Raw genomic sequence first — 15,413 nt, 5'->3', positions numbered from 1 at the left:
GCTAATAAAAGTTCATAAGGATTCTGCGCCTACTGGAATGCATTAGTATGAGAAGAGTTATCAGTGTGCCCGAATACACATCAGTCACGTGTAGTGAGGGGCATAACAATTAGGTTTTGTTGCCCTTCGCTGGACTCTCTCCAGTTTCGGCACATCCTTCCTGAAGGCATAATCCAGGGAAGGCATACTCCAGGTGCGGCTGGACCACAGTTTTGTAGAGTGGGAGAATTGTTTTATCTCTGGAGTTGATCCCCCTTTTTAATGCAGGTCAATATTCTGTTTGCTTTGCTTGCAGCAGCTTGGCACTGCATGCCATTGATGATGATCCCTCAGCCTTTTTTTTTTAAGGCCTTCTCCTTTGCTTTTATATGCATTCTTACGTTGGAGTTAAGCCACCCAGGACTTTATTGGCTTTTTTAAATTTAATTCCCATTGGGATGCACTGGCTAATACCCTTATTTAATATGCTCTTAAAGCAAACCTATTTGGTTTTCAGGTTAAAAAAAGGTCATACTCCTAAATTCTCCATACTGAAGATTTGTGTTTGTATAATAAAGCTAATGTTTTGCTACAGTTTGCAGGTGAAATATATTAAAATAGAAAAAGTGAAAAAAAAAAAAAAAAGAAAGAAGGTGGTCAGGACAGGCAGCACATAGTGATCAGAAATCACAAATACCATCTGTCAGGTCACCCGTGGCCAGGTGACAAGTGCACCCCGTTGGGGTCAGGGATGCACCACAGGGTAGTGAACCCTATAGCCGACTGCTGCTACAGAGAGGAAGCGTGAACCCAAGATCACCCATGGCGCGGAGTCTAAGACCCAGTTTTGTGTTCACCAGAGCCTCTAGTGGCGAGGATGGCCTTGGCCGCAACTGGATCCAGGTCGCGACCCCCTGAGATCCCCTAGGTCACACTCCGCAGGGAGAGCGGGGAAGCAGCCAGCAGGACAAATGGTGGTGATGTGTAGGCCGAGGTCAGGGCAACAGGCAGACAAGGGTAACCGAGGACAGGCAAATGGTCAGGGGCACAGGCAAACAGAAGAAGTCAGGGACAGGCCAAAAACGGTACACAGGAAGATGATCGTAGCACACTTGCAGACAGGAACTTAGCAAATTACACTGTTGAACAGCACTGCAGACCTGTAGTGCAACAGTTAATAAAGACTTCCTGGGATGGCCTGGGTGGGGCCATACAGAAAGAGGAAGTAATAAAAAGGGAACCAGAACAGGGTCAGGCCTCTAATGAACAGATGGAAAACACAGGTAAGCTGCCAGGCTATTGCATATCCATGACACCATCCGAGTTTAAAGGGGGCAAGTGCATATAGCAGGAGTCAGAGGAGAAGTCCAATTTCAAGAGGAAAGCCAGATACAGAGTCCAGAAAAACAAAAAACCCAACATACACAAAAAACCCAACATACACAAATATAGCCTTTCAGACACTTAATTGGTGAACCGAGTCATATTGAGGCCCTGTGTTGAATGATGCCTGGTGTGGAACTTGCCACAGTGCTGGATAAAAAAAAAAAGCAAATTTTCCCAATCCAGGAAAAGGACTTGAATCAGGTGAAATGAGTGAGCTAACCACCTGCAGATGCAGTCAGGTGACCATATGCAAAATTATTCTAACTTAGTTCACATGGCATACAAAATCTCATACTTTCTAAGCTGCAGACGTTTTCAAAGAGTATACAACCCAGATTTGTTGCACACGCAAACCTTTTATTATACGGTGTATTATTTACGTCTTATGCCCAGAGTCTTAAATGAGCTATCAGATTCTCCTGAGACTACATTTAGAAGAGTAATTTATGGAAAAAAAGATAAACCACTGGCCATGTTGAAAACGTGAACACTAATTAATAAAACCCCTGTTTCTGTGCTGTAATTTGAGCATATTTTATGAACATATTCATGAGGCAGGGGGCTACCAAACAATATGTGCATACAGCATTAGCATGGAGTAGAAGCAGCAGAACCAAAATGTTAAATGTTAAACTGAACAGGTAAACAGCCAAATGATCAGACATAAGCCTGTAGCTTGTGAATCCGTATCTAACCCTGCCCACTGAAACCCTCCCACTGTGAGCTGCAGTGTCTGGGAGGGGGAGCATATGAGACACACAGAGGATTTGGCTCATTCAAGGAAGCTAAAGGAAGTTTACTTTATGAGGCTTGTGCATCACATATTAACAAGATGTGGAACTTATTTACACTGTCATACAGGTATCTTAGTTGTACTTTAACCTTGCAATAGATTATTTTTATTCTACCTAAAACTATCTGCACATGGACCTCATTTTTGTTATGCAAAAAAATAATTGATGCTTTTGCATTAATGGAAATACCTGCATCAACAAGTGATATCATTCAGTAGTCTAATGCACAATTTTTAAGTGATCGCTTGTTGTTTCCAATGGCCTGCAATTTGAATAGTAGGACATATATATTTCAGCTGTAAAAAGTCCTATATTATAAACCATTATTTCGGGTACTAATAATATTTCTTGAGAGAGAAGTTTTGCATCTGTCCCCCATCTGCTCCAAGACTATCCGCTCAGGTCTCAGTGAGCAGAGAGCTGGTGACTATCAGTCACCGGCTCTCTGCTCTTCCACTTCCGTACTCACTGGAGTGCAGGGCTGCGGAGGGGGCTGGAGTGGCTGTCTAAGGCTCTCAGCAGCTCTCGAAGAGGCCGAGCCAGGTGCTGGTCTTGGTTCCTGTGTGGATCCTGACCATTCCTCAGCCTAAACAGGCTCTTTGACGACATCAGCCAACAGTGGACCACTGAAAACAGGTCCACTGTCGGCTGAAAACAGGTCACAGGAGTGCAGAACAAACTGCACTCCCGTGATCCACAGGAGACGTACACCCAAACAAGCTTTGGCTGTACTGCTCCTTTACAAATGAAAAAGTAATTTCAACCAACATTTCCCATTTTTATCAGTTATCATTTTCATTGAAATAGTTACAATGGTAATTTTTAATAACTGAAACTTACCATTTCTTCGATGTAGTTGTGACAGATTACCGTTCCCAGCCACTGTCACAAATATGTGACCACAGTGGTGTCTGTAACATGCCACTGTCACCATTGTGTGGTGATAGCTGACCAAGTCTCATTCTGCACTGATATTTTCCAGCTTGTGGGACCACAATTTATGTGCTAGCAGACAGAGTGATCAACACTGAGGTTGGTTAGCTCTGCGGTTAACCGTTCATACAGCAGACAGCAGTCACATGTTCTAAAAGGCAACACACACTGTTCACGGTATCTCTTACGCTTCACAATTTTGACTTGAAAGCTGTATTCACATTTGGCAATTTCTGAATGTGTGACTAAGTGCACATGAAATGCTTGTTTTGCCAGAAACTTGTGAAAAATGCGCTGTACATGTGGCATTGCTCTTGCAGTGCCATTAATTATTAGAATCACCCCAAACGTGGTAAGCTGGTGCGCTTTTTGTGACATTGGAAATGCGACACAAACGCACTAAAACACAAATTGAAAAAACACACAATGTTCCACCACCGAAAAGGTTCTGGAGCTTCTTTGAGAGTGAAAGTGAATGGGCTGCCCACGTGGAAATGTGCAAAAAGTGCACAAAAAATGTGAGTGGGAATGTGTGTGAACGAGGCCTAAGAAATGGCTATAATACAAACTGTCACGCAAATTAAGTAGTACTCTTCAAAGAAAAAATTCTTTAAGTTTGGGTTTAGTACATTAGAGATAAGGCTTAGCCATTTTAAAATATTATAAATGGTAAAAAGAAAGGCAAGAAAAACCATAACAGCAAAAATTATTACAGAAAAAGATTATAAAGTGGACAAGAAAAGCATCAGAAAATAAAATGTGAAGAAAAAGTGAAAACAAGTGTCCTGTTTTTTGGGTTCAGGCAGAGCACCTCCAGGCAGTATAATTCCTGTCCTGGTGTAGCAGAATCATTGGCTCTCAGAATGATTCCTAGCATATGCGTGTTGGCTTTGTGATGAAATCCGGACACCCTAACTGGGTATTCCCTGCCCAGAAGCTGCTTCCCAATGTTCAGGAATAAGGCTTCATTTCCATGGACGTTTTTACAGCCACTTTTCTGAGCGTTTTTTTGCAGTTTAAAAACGGCTCTCCATGTTAGTCTATGGCCTCATGCCCACCATGACGTTTTTGAGCTGTAGATGGCTGAGCCGTTTTTAAGCTGCAAAAAAAAAAAAAAACACAGGACCAGTGCGTTCTGAAGCTCCAGCGCTAGAGCTGTAAAAACGCCAGACGTTAAAAAACTAGCAAAAACGCTACCGCTGCGTTTTTGAGCTCCTGCTAAAAAAAACAAAACACATGGACAGGCGTTTTTAAGCTGTAAAAAAGGCTAAAAAAAAGTGGCTGTAAAAACGTCCATGGAAATGAAGCCTAAGAGTTACCCCCAAGAGCTAGGCAACACCAGTTTTGGAGTAAACCAGAATAAGAACGGTTTATTTGATCAAGAATACAGGCTTTTATACACTTGAGCAAGAGGTCACTCGCCACATTAGCAATGACCCAAATATTTACCCAAAACATCACACAATGGTTTAGCTAATGAGGTACAGCTGGGCTAATCTCATCACAAAGGATACTTAAAGTGGAGGTTCACCCTCAAAAAATTTTCTGACATCACATGGAGTCGAGCCATCCTACCGACAGAATGCCGGTGTGGTTTTTTTTTTCTCAGCACATACCTCGTTATCACGATTTTCACCCCCCGGCAATCCCGCGGGACTGGGCGTTCCCAAGCACTGCCTGTGATTGACAGGCTTCCGAACGGCGCATACTGCGCGTCACAGGTTGTAGACAGAACCCGAACGTCGGTGCGCAGGCGCCGTATAGAGCCGCACCGACGTTCAGGTTTTTTGACGCGCAGTATGCACTGTTCAGAAGCCTGTCAATCACAGGCAGTGCTTGGGAACGCCCAGTCCCGCGGGATTGCCGGGGGGTGAAAATCGTGATAACGAGGTATGTGCTAAGAAAAAAAAAAAAAACACCGGCATTCTGTCGGTAGGATGGCTCGACTCCATGTGATGTCAGAATTTTTTTTGAGGATGAACCTCCACTTTAATTAACCACCTGGATGACTCAGATGTCACATTGCAGGTCAGACTTCCAGACTCCAAACCAACTACAGACAACACACATTATCATAAGTAAAAACACAGAACTCCTCAGTATGGTCTTCTTAATAATGTCCTTTTGCATTACGTAACAGAACATCTTCCTAAATGCTTGTAGCTACCTCAAATGTCAGCTTCCATAGTTGGTAGGCAAGAGGCTAGCATTCAGTCCCCTCCGAAAGGTCTTGATGGTAAATAGACAGCTGACAAGCAGTGGTTGCAGCAGATTTTTGGGGGGCTTCTAGAAGGTGTTACTGAGCCCTCCCCCACCAAATTACAAGGGTTAAAGCTGAAGTTAAGCTCCACCCTGCATTTCTGTTGCTTCATTGATTTAAAAACGTACCCGTGAGCAGGGGTCAAGTCCTGGGGAAAAAAGTGTGGGAACTCCCACCCAAGATCCACTCCCCACCAAAAAAAAAAAGATACACTCATATGCATAATTACTAAACCGCAAGTTCTTTCTAAATCCCGCGATAACTCGAGGCAGACCTCCGCAATGTCTCCTGGGAACAATGACAAAAGCTCCCAGGAGACATTGCGGCATCAAGGAAGTGACGGAATACCTGCACACTACCTGATGAATCCATATACAGGAAGCAGCCAGTAACAAAGGATTACTAAGGTTCGCCTGCCCCTGACAGTGACTCGAGCTGGGCATCGCCGCTTAGTGAAGGATTGGTTGGGCGGCTCGGCTGCCCTTGGCTGCTCTAGTCCTGCAAAGGGAACTGAGTTCCTGCTGTGAAAAAAGTGCAGGAACTCCGTTCCCATGTGTTCCCGCAGGACTTGAGCCCTGCCTGTAAGGAAGTACGTCCCACCTTGTACAGGCAAGCCTGTTAAAATCCCAGCCTAGAGGTGAGATGTGGGGTTTTATTGACCCCATATCTCACTTTAAAGAGGACCTGTCATGCCATATTACTATTACAAGGGATGTTTACATTCCTTGAAATAGGGATAAAAGTGATCAAAAAATGTTTTATTTTTTAAAAGTGTCAAAACTATTTTTAAGAAAAATTAACTTTTTTTATTTTTTTTAAGTGCCTCTGTCCCTGTGTGCTCGCACACGCAGAAGCGATCTCATACGCAAGTCTCGCCCACAAATGAAAACGGTGTTCAAACAACACATGTGAGGTGTCGCAGTGAACGTTCGAGCGAGAGCAATAATTCTAGCCCTAGACCTCCTCTGTAACTGAAAACATGTAACCAGTACAAAAATTTAAAGCGTTGACTATGGGGATTTTTAAGTACCGAAGTTTGGCGGCATTCCACAAGCGTATGCAATTTTGAAGCGTGACATGTTAGGTATCTATTTACTCAGTGTAACTTCATCTTTCACATTATGCAATAAAAAATGGGCTAACTTAACGTTTTGTTTTTTTAAAGCATTCCCCCAAAAAAACATGTTTGAAAAATTGCTGCGCAAATACCGCGTGACATAAAAAGTTTCAATGACCGCCATTGTATTCTCTAGGGTCTCTGCTAAAAAAACATATATAATGTTTGGGGGGTTCTATATGCTTTTCAAGCAAAAAAATTGGCCTGGTTGGCAAGTGGTTAAACCAATCCAGAGGAAACACATAACAGAAGTTCATTGTTACAGTTTACACTTTAATAATTGATTGGAATATGTATGTTGCCTGGTTAACTCAGTAGACAAGGAAAGCTTACTTTGGCAGTTGTTGTAATCATGGTGTGAAGGCGGATAATGGCGACACAGCCGCTCTAGTAATTTTTCATACTGCAGGGGGCGCTGCAGAGGCTTCAACAGAAGACAGCTAAGTGGCAAATAACATAATCTCTGCTGTTCAAATTCCTGCAATAGAACATCCACCTCGTGCTTCCTATGAGTTTTCCTTTGCATCTCCAGAAAGACTTCTTCTAATTTATGCAATGATGGGAGCAATGCCTATAACAGACACAAGTAGAAACATGAAGAGCTGGTAAAATGAATGAATGTAAAACATGATGGATCACTTTAATGTAAATGGAACCGCAGTCTTTTAAAGTATGATATAGGATGCAATTTCATGGTATATTTGGATTCACTTCATGGTTTGGCATAAAGTGGAACTGCAGCCTAAATACATGTCCTGGATAGAATAAAAATGTTAGAGCCTCTGTTAGTTTTTATTGTTATCTATGTAAGGAGAGTTCCCTCCACTTTCTACCTTTGTCATAATGTTGTTAGTGGGATAAACAAAAAAAAAAAAAAAAAAAAGAAGGAGGGGAGGTTTTCGCATTGGGGCTGTAGGCAGCAATAAGATCCTGACAGAGGTTCTAACTTTTCCTCACTCTATAAAAATAAATGCAGTTAATCGTTGATCGCCTTTCCCTGCTGCATATAACCTGCATATTTTACTGTATAGCATGGATCGGGTGAGCTACAAATTCTCAGTAACAAACAGGAAACAGATGTACATACTCATAATCTCACCCGCAAGGCAGTCATTTTCCTTAACATGAAATCTCCAAGTATTTGCATGTCCTTAGTATGTGCAGATTTTCCTTCCCTGCAAACATGAGAGTAAAAAGAGTAAACAGTATCTACAGTATGTAGAAGCACTATGAACAGCTTTCTTCAAATACCAAATGGTACCTGTCTGACTAAAGCCCGGTTCCCACTGGTGTGACATACTCTCCGACTTTGAAAGGATATGTTGCACGACGTGTATATCTCAATGACTCCCTAAGACCCCTTTACACTGGAGCGTATTTCAGGTGCTATAGCGTTAAAAATAGTGTCTGCAATACGCCCTTAAAAATCTGTCCCTATTCCCTCCAGTGTGAAAGCCCGAGGGTGCCTGAGCATGTCGTGTGATGTCATGGTGCAATGGAGCCAAGCTGTAGTGGGCAAAGCCTCGGCAACGGGACCGTCAGTATGGGATCGAGAGCATCAGTGCTGTTTAGATTGGAGGGACCACTAGGCTTGGAGAGAGACTGTCACTGACATTTTTTTGTGTCAGTGAGGTCTCATCATCACCTGTGCTGCATCACACTGCTGTCAGTGTCACTGGGAGAGTCAGTTTTATGTGTGTGTGCCGCCCATTATAATTTCTTGCCCTCCTATCTCCTGTCCCTGAGCTACTTACTATATCGAAAATAAAACAAGAAATAGGTTTTGTCTTATTATCTACCTTAAATCATATTGCTAATTGCATATTGTGTTTTTTTGTAGCCGAAATACTTTAATTTGCACTTAAAACTGTAATTTTGTAACTTTTGGAAATGCCAGTAAAAACTTTGCTGTGCCAGTGAATTTTGGATGTTGTGTCAGTAAATTTAAATCTGGTAGGATGGCAACACTGGATGTGTACCAATATTTAACAAAAACCAACTTTATTGTGTTGTATAGAAGAAAATAAAGCAAGGCCTTGGTTGGTTGTAGCCTATGAAGGACGATTAGGAAAAAAAAGAGAAGGAGCAGCCAGACATTTGGATGTGTTATAAACAGTACCAGTTCACAAGCTGCTCTATGGCAAAAAAAAAAAAAAAGTTTTTTTGTTTTTTTCTTTTATTTAGGACTTTCTTTTGGTTTATGCTTGCAGCTCATAGTCATAGGTGAAGATTGGGAAGTAGACTGAGCACAAGAAAATTACAGAGAAAAGTATTCTGTGCAGTTTATACAATGTATAAACTAGGTCTAAGTACAACAGCCATCACTGCTCAGTCTGTAAGGTACAATAAATACCAAAGGTTAAGGACGTCCTCCAGCTGGTGCAAAAATTCCTCATGAAAATGTCTTATTGGCTCCAAGCAAGAAAATAAAGGTTTCATCTGCTGTTCCAAGGTCTCATGGAGTTCCCCACTTTTACAGAGTGCCCTGTGTAACCACTGTCAAGGAAAAATATATCTATTATGTGTCACAGAGGAAACCACAAAAGAGGCCACAGACAGAATACTAGGTATACAGTAAAATGCTTTAATAACAAACAAAACATTAGTCCACATTGTTGGGACACTGAAAAAAACACTTCCTTTTCATAGGAGGAGAATTTATCAAAACTGGAATTAGAATCTGGAGCAGCCACACATAGCAATCAGCTTCACTCTTTTAAGGCCTCATGCACACTGGAAATTATTATAAATGTTAAAAAAACGCCAGTAGCTTCACAGCGAGTTTCTCAACGTTTTTTCAGCGTATTTGCAATAGCATTTTTTAGGGCTTTTCAGCGTTTAGCGTTTTTTTACTTTATTTTATATCAATGGGATCAAAAACGTTAACAACCTAGGTGAGCCACGTTCTTGAGCGTTTATCTGCGTTTGACGTTAAAGCGTTTTTACAGCTAAAAAACTCCACTCAGAACCTACTAGTTTCAGTTTTTTTTTATGCCCCCGCCAAAAACAGTTGACAACAGCCTATGTGTGCATGGACACATAGGATAGCATGCTGGAGAGTTTTTTGACTGTAAAAAAAAACATCTCAAGCTGAAAACAGCTGCTGTAAATACGTCCAGTGCGCATGAGGCCTTAAAGTTCAACTGAACAAGCTGAAGCCACGAGCCGATTGGTTGCCATGCACAGCTTCTCCAGATTGTAAACCAATAATTAGATATTTCCGCGCTAGGACTAAATATTTAAACGCTGCAGCCTCCCTGTGGGTACCCTCAACTGAGGGTTAAGGAATATAAATATTATTTGCTCGAGGGATGATGGCGCTGCTATCCTGGTACTGGACTGTAACACACTAGATTATGGGCAAGTGATTAATCAAATCAAATAAATGGTGTTGGGTTCCTTCCTGTGGTTAAGCTCATGTGTGCAGCCACCATTAGGATATAAGGTCCCCCTTTTTATTGGTGTGCGGTATATGCCCGCCAGGTCTCCTATTTATATGTTGACCCTATATCTCATCCAAAGACCAATGGAGACTGTTTGCAAAGAGAAACGAGAAAAAGTGCAAAGTGTGCAAAAAGTGCAATGGAAGAGGAATAGTCAGTACTTCTGTGTCCTTAAATGACAATTAAAATTGGGAATGTCACTTCCAGTAGAATCTGTAAGTGTCCACCCCAAATTCAAAATTGCCCAATTCTGTGAGCTAAAAAAGTGTATTCCCTCATGTAGTAGAAAAGAATGTGGTTTGTACACATAAAGTGTTGGTTTTGGTAGAATGTGTATACGTGACACAAATTAGGTGTGATATGCTTATTGCCTGTATCATGCACCAGGCATAAATGTAATTATTGTTGCTCAATAAAAATTAATAATGATATAACTTAAAAAATATATGACATGAAAAAATATATATATGATTTCATCAACCATCAAACAATTAATTAAAGTGCTCTGTGCTAGTGATTCTTCTGTGAGAATGAGTGCCAATCTGAGTGCCCTCAGATCGGATTTGGCTAATAAAAATAAAAAATGTTGAAATATTCACGTTGGTTATGGATTCCTCAATTAGTGATTAAATTCAAGTATTCAAAATATAATTCAAACAAAAATATTATGATAGAAGTTAACTCTCGCCGTCTCTTATAGAAATTCAAAACAAACAAAAGACAGTATCTAAAGAAGCCGTGCAGTCCTCAATTCAGGCTAATTGCGCAGTACAATCCCCAGCTGATGTATACGGTAAATTCTTATCCTGTTGCAAATCACTTTCCCGTATCCCCTCTCTGGCGTGGCTGACGATTCCCCCCAATGTGTCCCCACTCACCGGACAGATGTCCCCTCAAGGGGGTGTAGAGCTTGTCTGAATTAGCTTCAGTGAGCTGTCAGATGGTTACCTCTCCTGTCGGTCTGGTGCGGGACGGCGTTTTCCCCATATGCCGTATCTTTTCTCTTGGGGTGATGATCGTATAAAAAATAAAAAGAAATCCACATGGGATAGTACGTTCAATACTTGGTGATCGATTTTATTGCAAAAGGGATCAAACCAAGTACACAAGTGGTTAAAAATACCATAAAAACAGTAAAAAAATGTTAACAAACTAAAAATAAAAACCGTTTTGGGTAACGGTAGGTGTAGGACAACGTCCAGTGTTCCGCCTCGTTGTGCACTATCCGGGTTCTGTGGGACAGTCCAGTGCGGTAGCCTTAGCACGTGTGGCTGTTTGCGCTCCACAGCTCTGTGGTCCGTACCCGGAAGTGTCTGTTGGCGGTGCATGCTTGCGTGTGACGTGATAGAAGCTAAGTCACCTGACTAGTTTCGTCAATAGGACTTTTTCAAAGGCGGAACACTGGACGTTGTCCTACACCTACCGTTACCCAAAACGGTTTTTATTTTTAGTTTGTTAACATTTTTTTACTGTTTTTATGGTATTTTTAACCACTTGTGTACTTGGTTTGATCCCTTTTGCAATAAAATCGATCACCAAGTATTGAACGTACTATCCCATGTGGATTTCTTTTTATTTTTTATACGATCATCACCCCAAGAGAAAAGATACGGCATATGGGGAAAACGCTGTCCCGCACCAGACCGACAGGAGAGGTAACCATCTGACAGCTCACTGAAGCTAATTCAGACAAGCTCTACACCCCCTTGAGGGGACATCTGTCCGGTGAGTGGGGACACATTGGGGGGAATCGTCAGCCACGCCAGAGAGGGGATACGGGAAAGTGATTTGCAACAGGATAAGAATTTACCGTATACATCAGCTGGGGATTGTACTGCGCAATTAGCCTGAATTGAGGACTGCACGGCTTCTTTAGATACTGTCTTTTGTTTGTTTTGAATTTCTATAAGAGACGGCGAGAGTTAACTTCTATCATAATATTTTTGTTTGAATTATATTTTGAATACTTGAATTTAATCACTAATTGAGGAATCCATAACCAACGTGAATATTTCAACATTTTTTATTTTTATTAGCCAAATCCGATCTGAGGGCACTCAGATTGGCACTCATTCTCACAGAAGAATCACTAGCACAGAGCACTTTAATTAATTGTTTGATGGTTGATGAAATCATATATATATTTTTTCATGTCATATATTTTTTAAGTTATATCATTATTAATTTTTATTGAGCAACAATAATTACATTTATGCCTGGTGCATGGTACAGGCAATAAGCATATCACACCTAATTTGTGTCACGTATACACATTCTACCAAAACCAACACTTTATGTGTACAAACCACATTCTTTTCTACTACATGAGGGAATACACTTTTTTAGCTCACAGAATTGGGCAATTTTGAATTTGGGGTGGACACTTACAGATTCTACTGGAAGTGACATTCCCAATTTTAATTGTCATTTAAGGACACAGAAGTACTGACTATTCCTCTTCCATTGCACTTTTTGCACACTTTGCACTTTTTCTCGTTTCTCTTTGCAAACAGTCTCCATTGGTCTTTGGATGAGATATAGGGTCAACATATAAATAGGAGACCTGGCGGGCATATACCGCACACCAATAAAAAGGGGGACCTTATATCCTAATGGTGGCTGCACACATGAGCTTAACCACAGGAAGGAACCCAACACCATTTATTTGATTTGATTAATCACTTGCCCATAATCTAGTGTGTTACAGTCCAGTACCAGGATAGCAGCGCCATCATCCCTCGAGCAAATAATATTTATACTTCTCCAGATTGTGTTTGCTCCAGTGTTGATAATTATCCCCCACAGTCTTTGAAGACAAAACTGTAGGATAATGAATTGCCTAGGAAGAATGTACAGTATGTGCATCAAGAACATAAAGGAACATTGACATATCAGATTCTAACAAATGACCCCATCTAAACTTCCAACACTAAAATGTGTCTCTTCATAATCACTAAAGTAAATGGAAAACATTGCAATTGAAAAACTCAATAGGAAATATGACAACATTCTCTGTTGCATACCTACCACGTTTATGACTTCAATATCCTTTAGATGAGAAGTTTCTGTGCTCAGTATTTCTTTGGTGATGTAATAGGCCTCATCCATCTGCTGCTAATATAAAACAAATTGCATTTTAAATTTTACAAATTACATTTTATATAAAAGTTAGAAGTAGGAATTTATCTATTACCTGAACGTGTGTGTGTACATTATACATAAAGTCACAGAGAAAAAAAATATGTTTAAGTAGAAGATTACCCAAGATTGCCATGCACACCACTTTATTTTCACAAGAAGGCCCCAGGAATAAATTATGTATGATGAGAGGGGAAAAAAAGGGAGGGAGGTGTGGTGTGGGTTGCAGGATTTTTGTATTCGCTATAAATTCTCTTTATCCATCGTCCATTAAGGGACACAGATGGATGATAGGGGTTATTCTGCTATCTACAGAAGAAATGGGTTAGGCACATAGAAAACTTAAGATCAGCCCCCTTGAGTTTTAACCCCCTCCCATCTTGCAGCTGCTCCGCATAAGAGAGGAGAGAGCAGTGCCCCTTGATGTGCTCCAATTAAAGAATCACCCCTGGAGGGACACAGCTTGATAATTAAGGGATATCTAAAAGCAGAACAAACGGAGGGGTGGAAACAATCAAACAGAGCTCTGAGGAAGAGTGCCACCCTCGAAACACGCGAGTTCACTATGGACTTTTTCTTCCCACCCAAGTTTACTGGCCAGCAGATCCTGCTGGATGAGGCCAATGATTGACTTTGCATTATCTATTTGATTTGTACCACTCGTTTGCGAGTACATTATTTTATTTTTAATACATTTTAGTGTTGCAAAGGTAATGCACAAGGCTGGTGCGCCCTCTGTTCTTGTTTTCTTTTAGCGTCCCTCCTGGATTTTCCTTGACCTGTTGAGAGTGGCAGCACAGCCAAAGAAGTGGCATGATTTGTGAAGATTTCCCTCTTCTTCAATTTACCCTATGGCAATTTTTTGAGCGCAGGAGGCTGATTGGGGAAATTAAGAATTTTAGCCTAAAAGTACCAGCAGATATTCATAGCAGAAAAATCTTTCAAAAGAACAGCATCAGAGATGAAGAAAAGGTGCCCCTCTCCTGAGGACACTAAGCAAATCTGAGCAGGTCTGAGACAAGGAGGGTTAAAACATTAAGGGGGTTGGCCTTTAGTTTAGGAGGCAGGATAACCCCTAGGTTGCATAATCATCAAGCTGTGTCCCTCAACGAATGATAAAGAAAAATAAGTTCTGCTTAAAGTCAAGGCAATTTATTTTGATCAATAGAATTCTTATTCTACAGAGGGAGGATATCCCTTTATTATTAAAAGATAACTGGGAGGTGGCCTTCAAGCTCATTTCTTGCTATAGCAATATCTTAAACAACCTATCTACACTGTACTTATTCCACAGCGTTAAGAATATATAGCCTAAAAAGATGTCAGATTTAGAGGCTCACTTTTAAATTTCACTTGAAATTTTGGTCAGGACTCAGAAGTCATGCAATTTATTTCCAACATTTGTTTTCGCATTCTGGGAGTAGTTCATGGCTTTGCTCAGGCTCATAATGCAAGTATTGCTCTTTAATTCCTTTTACATATGCAAAGCCCAGTAAATGGAAGCCATTGGTCAATCCAGTGCATCAGAATGGGCGACACCATTACAAACAGGCAGAACCCTTCAGTGTCATCAGCGGAGCTCCATCTCTATCAGAAGAGGCTGTGACTACAAATTTCGCTGTGTCATGCCTACTGGGTGTTTTAGAGCAAGCCTCCTCAGAGTATTATATGAATACAGCAAAAAAAAAAAAAAAAAATTCTGCCAGCAACCACTGTAAAATCCTCAGTGTGCCAAAAGCCCATGAATTTCAGTGTCTACTAGCCAATAAAGCTCAAGTAGTTATTAATGCAGCCTAAAATTATAACCTCATACGAAGTACAAACATTTAAACAATGACATAATTTTTGCTTTAAGTTGAAAGTAAAACAAAAGAAACAGAAACAGATATTGGGCCAGGCTGGCTAGAAAGTGGTTTATGCAGTTATTACCACAGACTGCCCCTACCTTGATCTCAGGTGATTCTTCAGCATCATATGTCCTGGCACTTCCAGTGTCACTTAATGAAGGACTCAGCAATGGGGAACTGCCAGGCTGGGAATGGGAGGAAGGCAGCCTCAATGTAACCGGGGACAACTGATAATCTACACAGAGACAGAAGACATATTAAACCATAAGCAAAACTTATTTTTACACCATTGTATACTTGCAGCATGAGTATAATGTGAAATTGAGTTTCACAAATAGCAAATTATTTTATTACATTTTGCAGAATCTTTTTTACATTTTTTAATTTATGAAGCAGCATGTTCCAACAACGTAGAACATTAAAATATGGTAAATACAATAATGGCAAAATATTAATTACACAATGAACCCTCGTGACAGTTAAAACGTATAACAAATAGCATATAGAATATCTTTG

At 40.8% G+C, this 15,413-nt stretch overlaps 1 protein-coding gene across 1 annotated transcript in view; it reads right to left on the bottom strand.

Annotated features, from left to right (window-relative positions):
* Positions 1–15,413, bottom strand: part of FARP2 (FERM, ARH/RhoGEF and pleckstrin domain protein 2) — a 172,075-nt gene that overhangs the window by 29,797 nt on the left and 126,865 nt on the right. Inside the window, exons 14-18 of the mRNA XM_040348878.1 lie at positions 14,996–15,132; positions 12,940–13,026; positions 8,823–8,965; positions 7,569–7,644; positions 6,803–7,040 (exon numbers count right to left, since the gene is read on the bottom strand). Of these exons, the coding sequence (XP_040204812.1) occupies positions 6,803–7,040; positions 7,569–7,644; positions 8,823–8,965; positions 12,940–13,026; positions 14,996–15,132 (681 nt within the window). The remainder of the gene's footprint in view (positions 1–6,802; positions 7,041–7,568; positions 7,645–8,822; positions 8,966–12,939; positions 13,027–14,995; positions 15,133–15,413) is intronic.

Source organism: Rana temporaria, chromosome 4 (assembly GCF_905171775.1).
Source record: "Rana temporaria chromosome 4, aRanTem1.1, whole genome shotgun sequence".
In the NCBI taxonomy this organism is placed as follows: domain Eukaryota; kingdom Metazoa; phylum Chordata; class Amphibia; order Anura; family Ranidae; genus Rana; species Rana temporaria.
The sequence above is the reverse complement of the archived record's forward strand: the minus strand, read 5'-3'. Positions and strand labels throughout refer to the sequence as shown.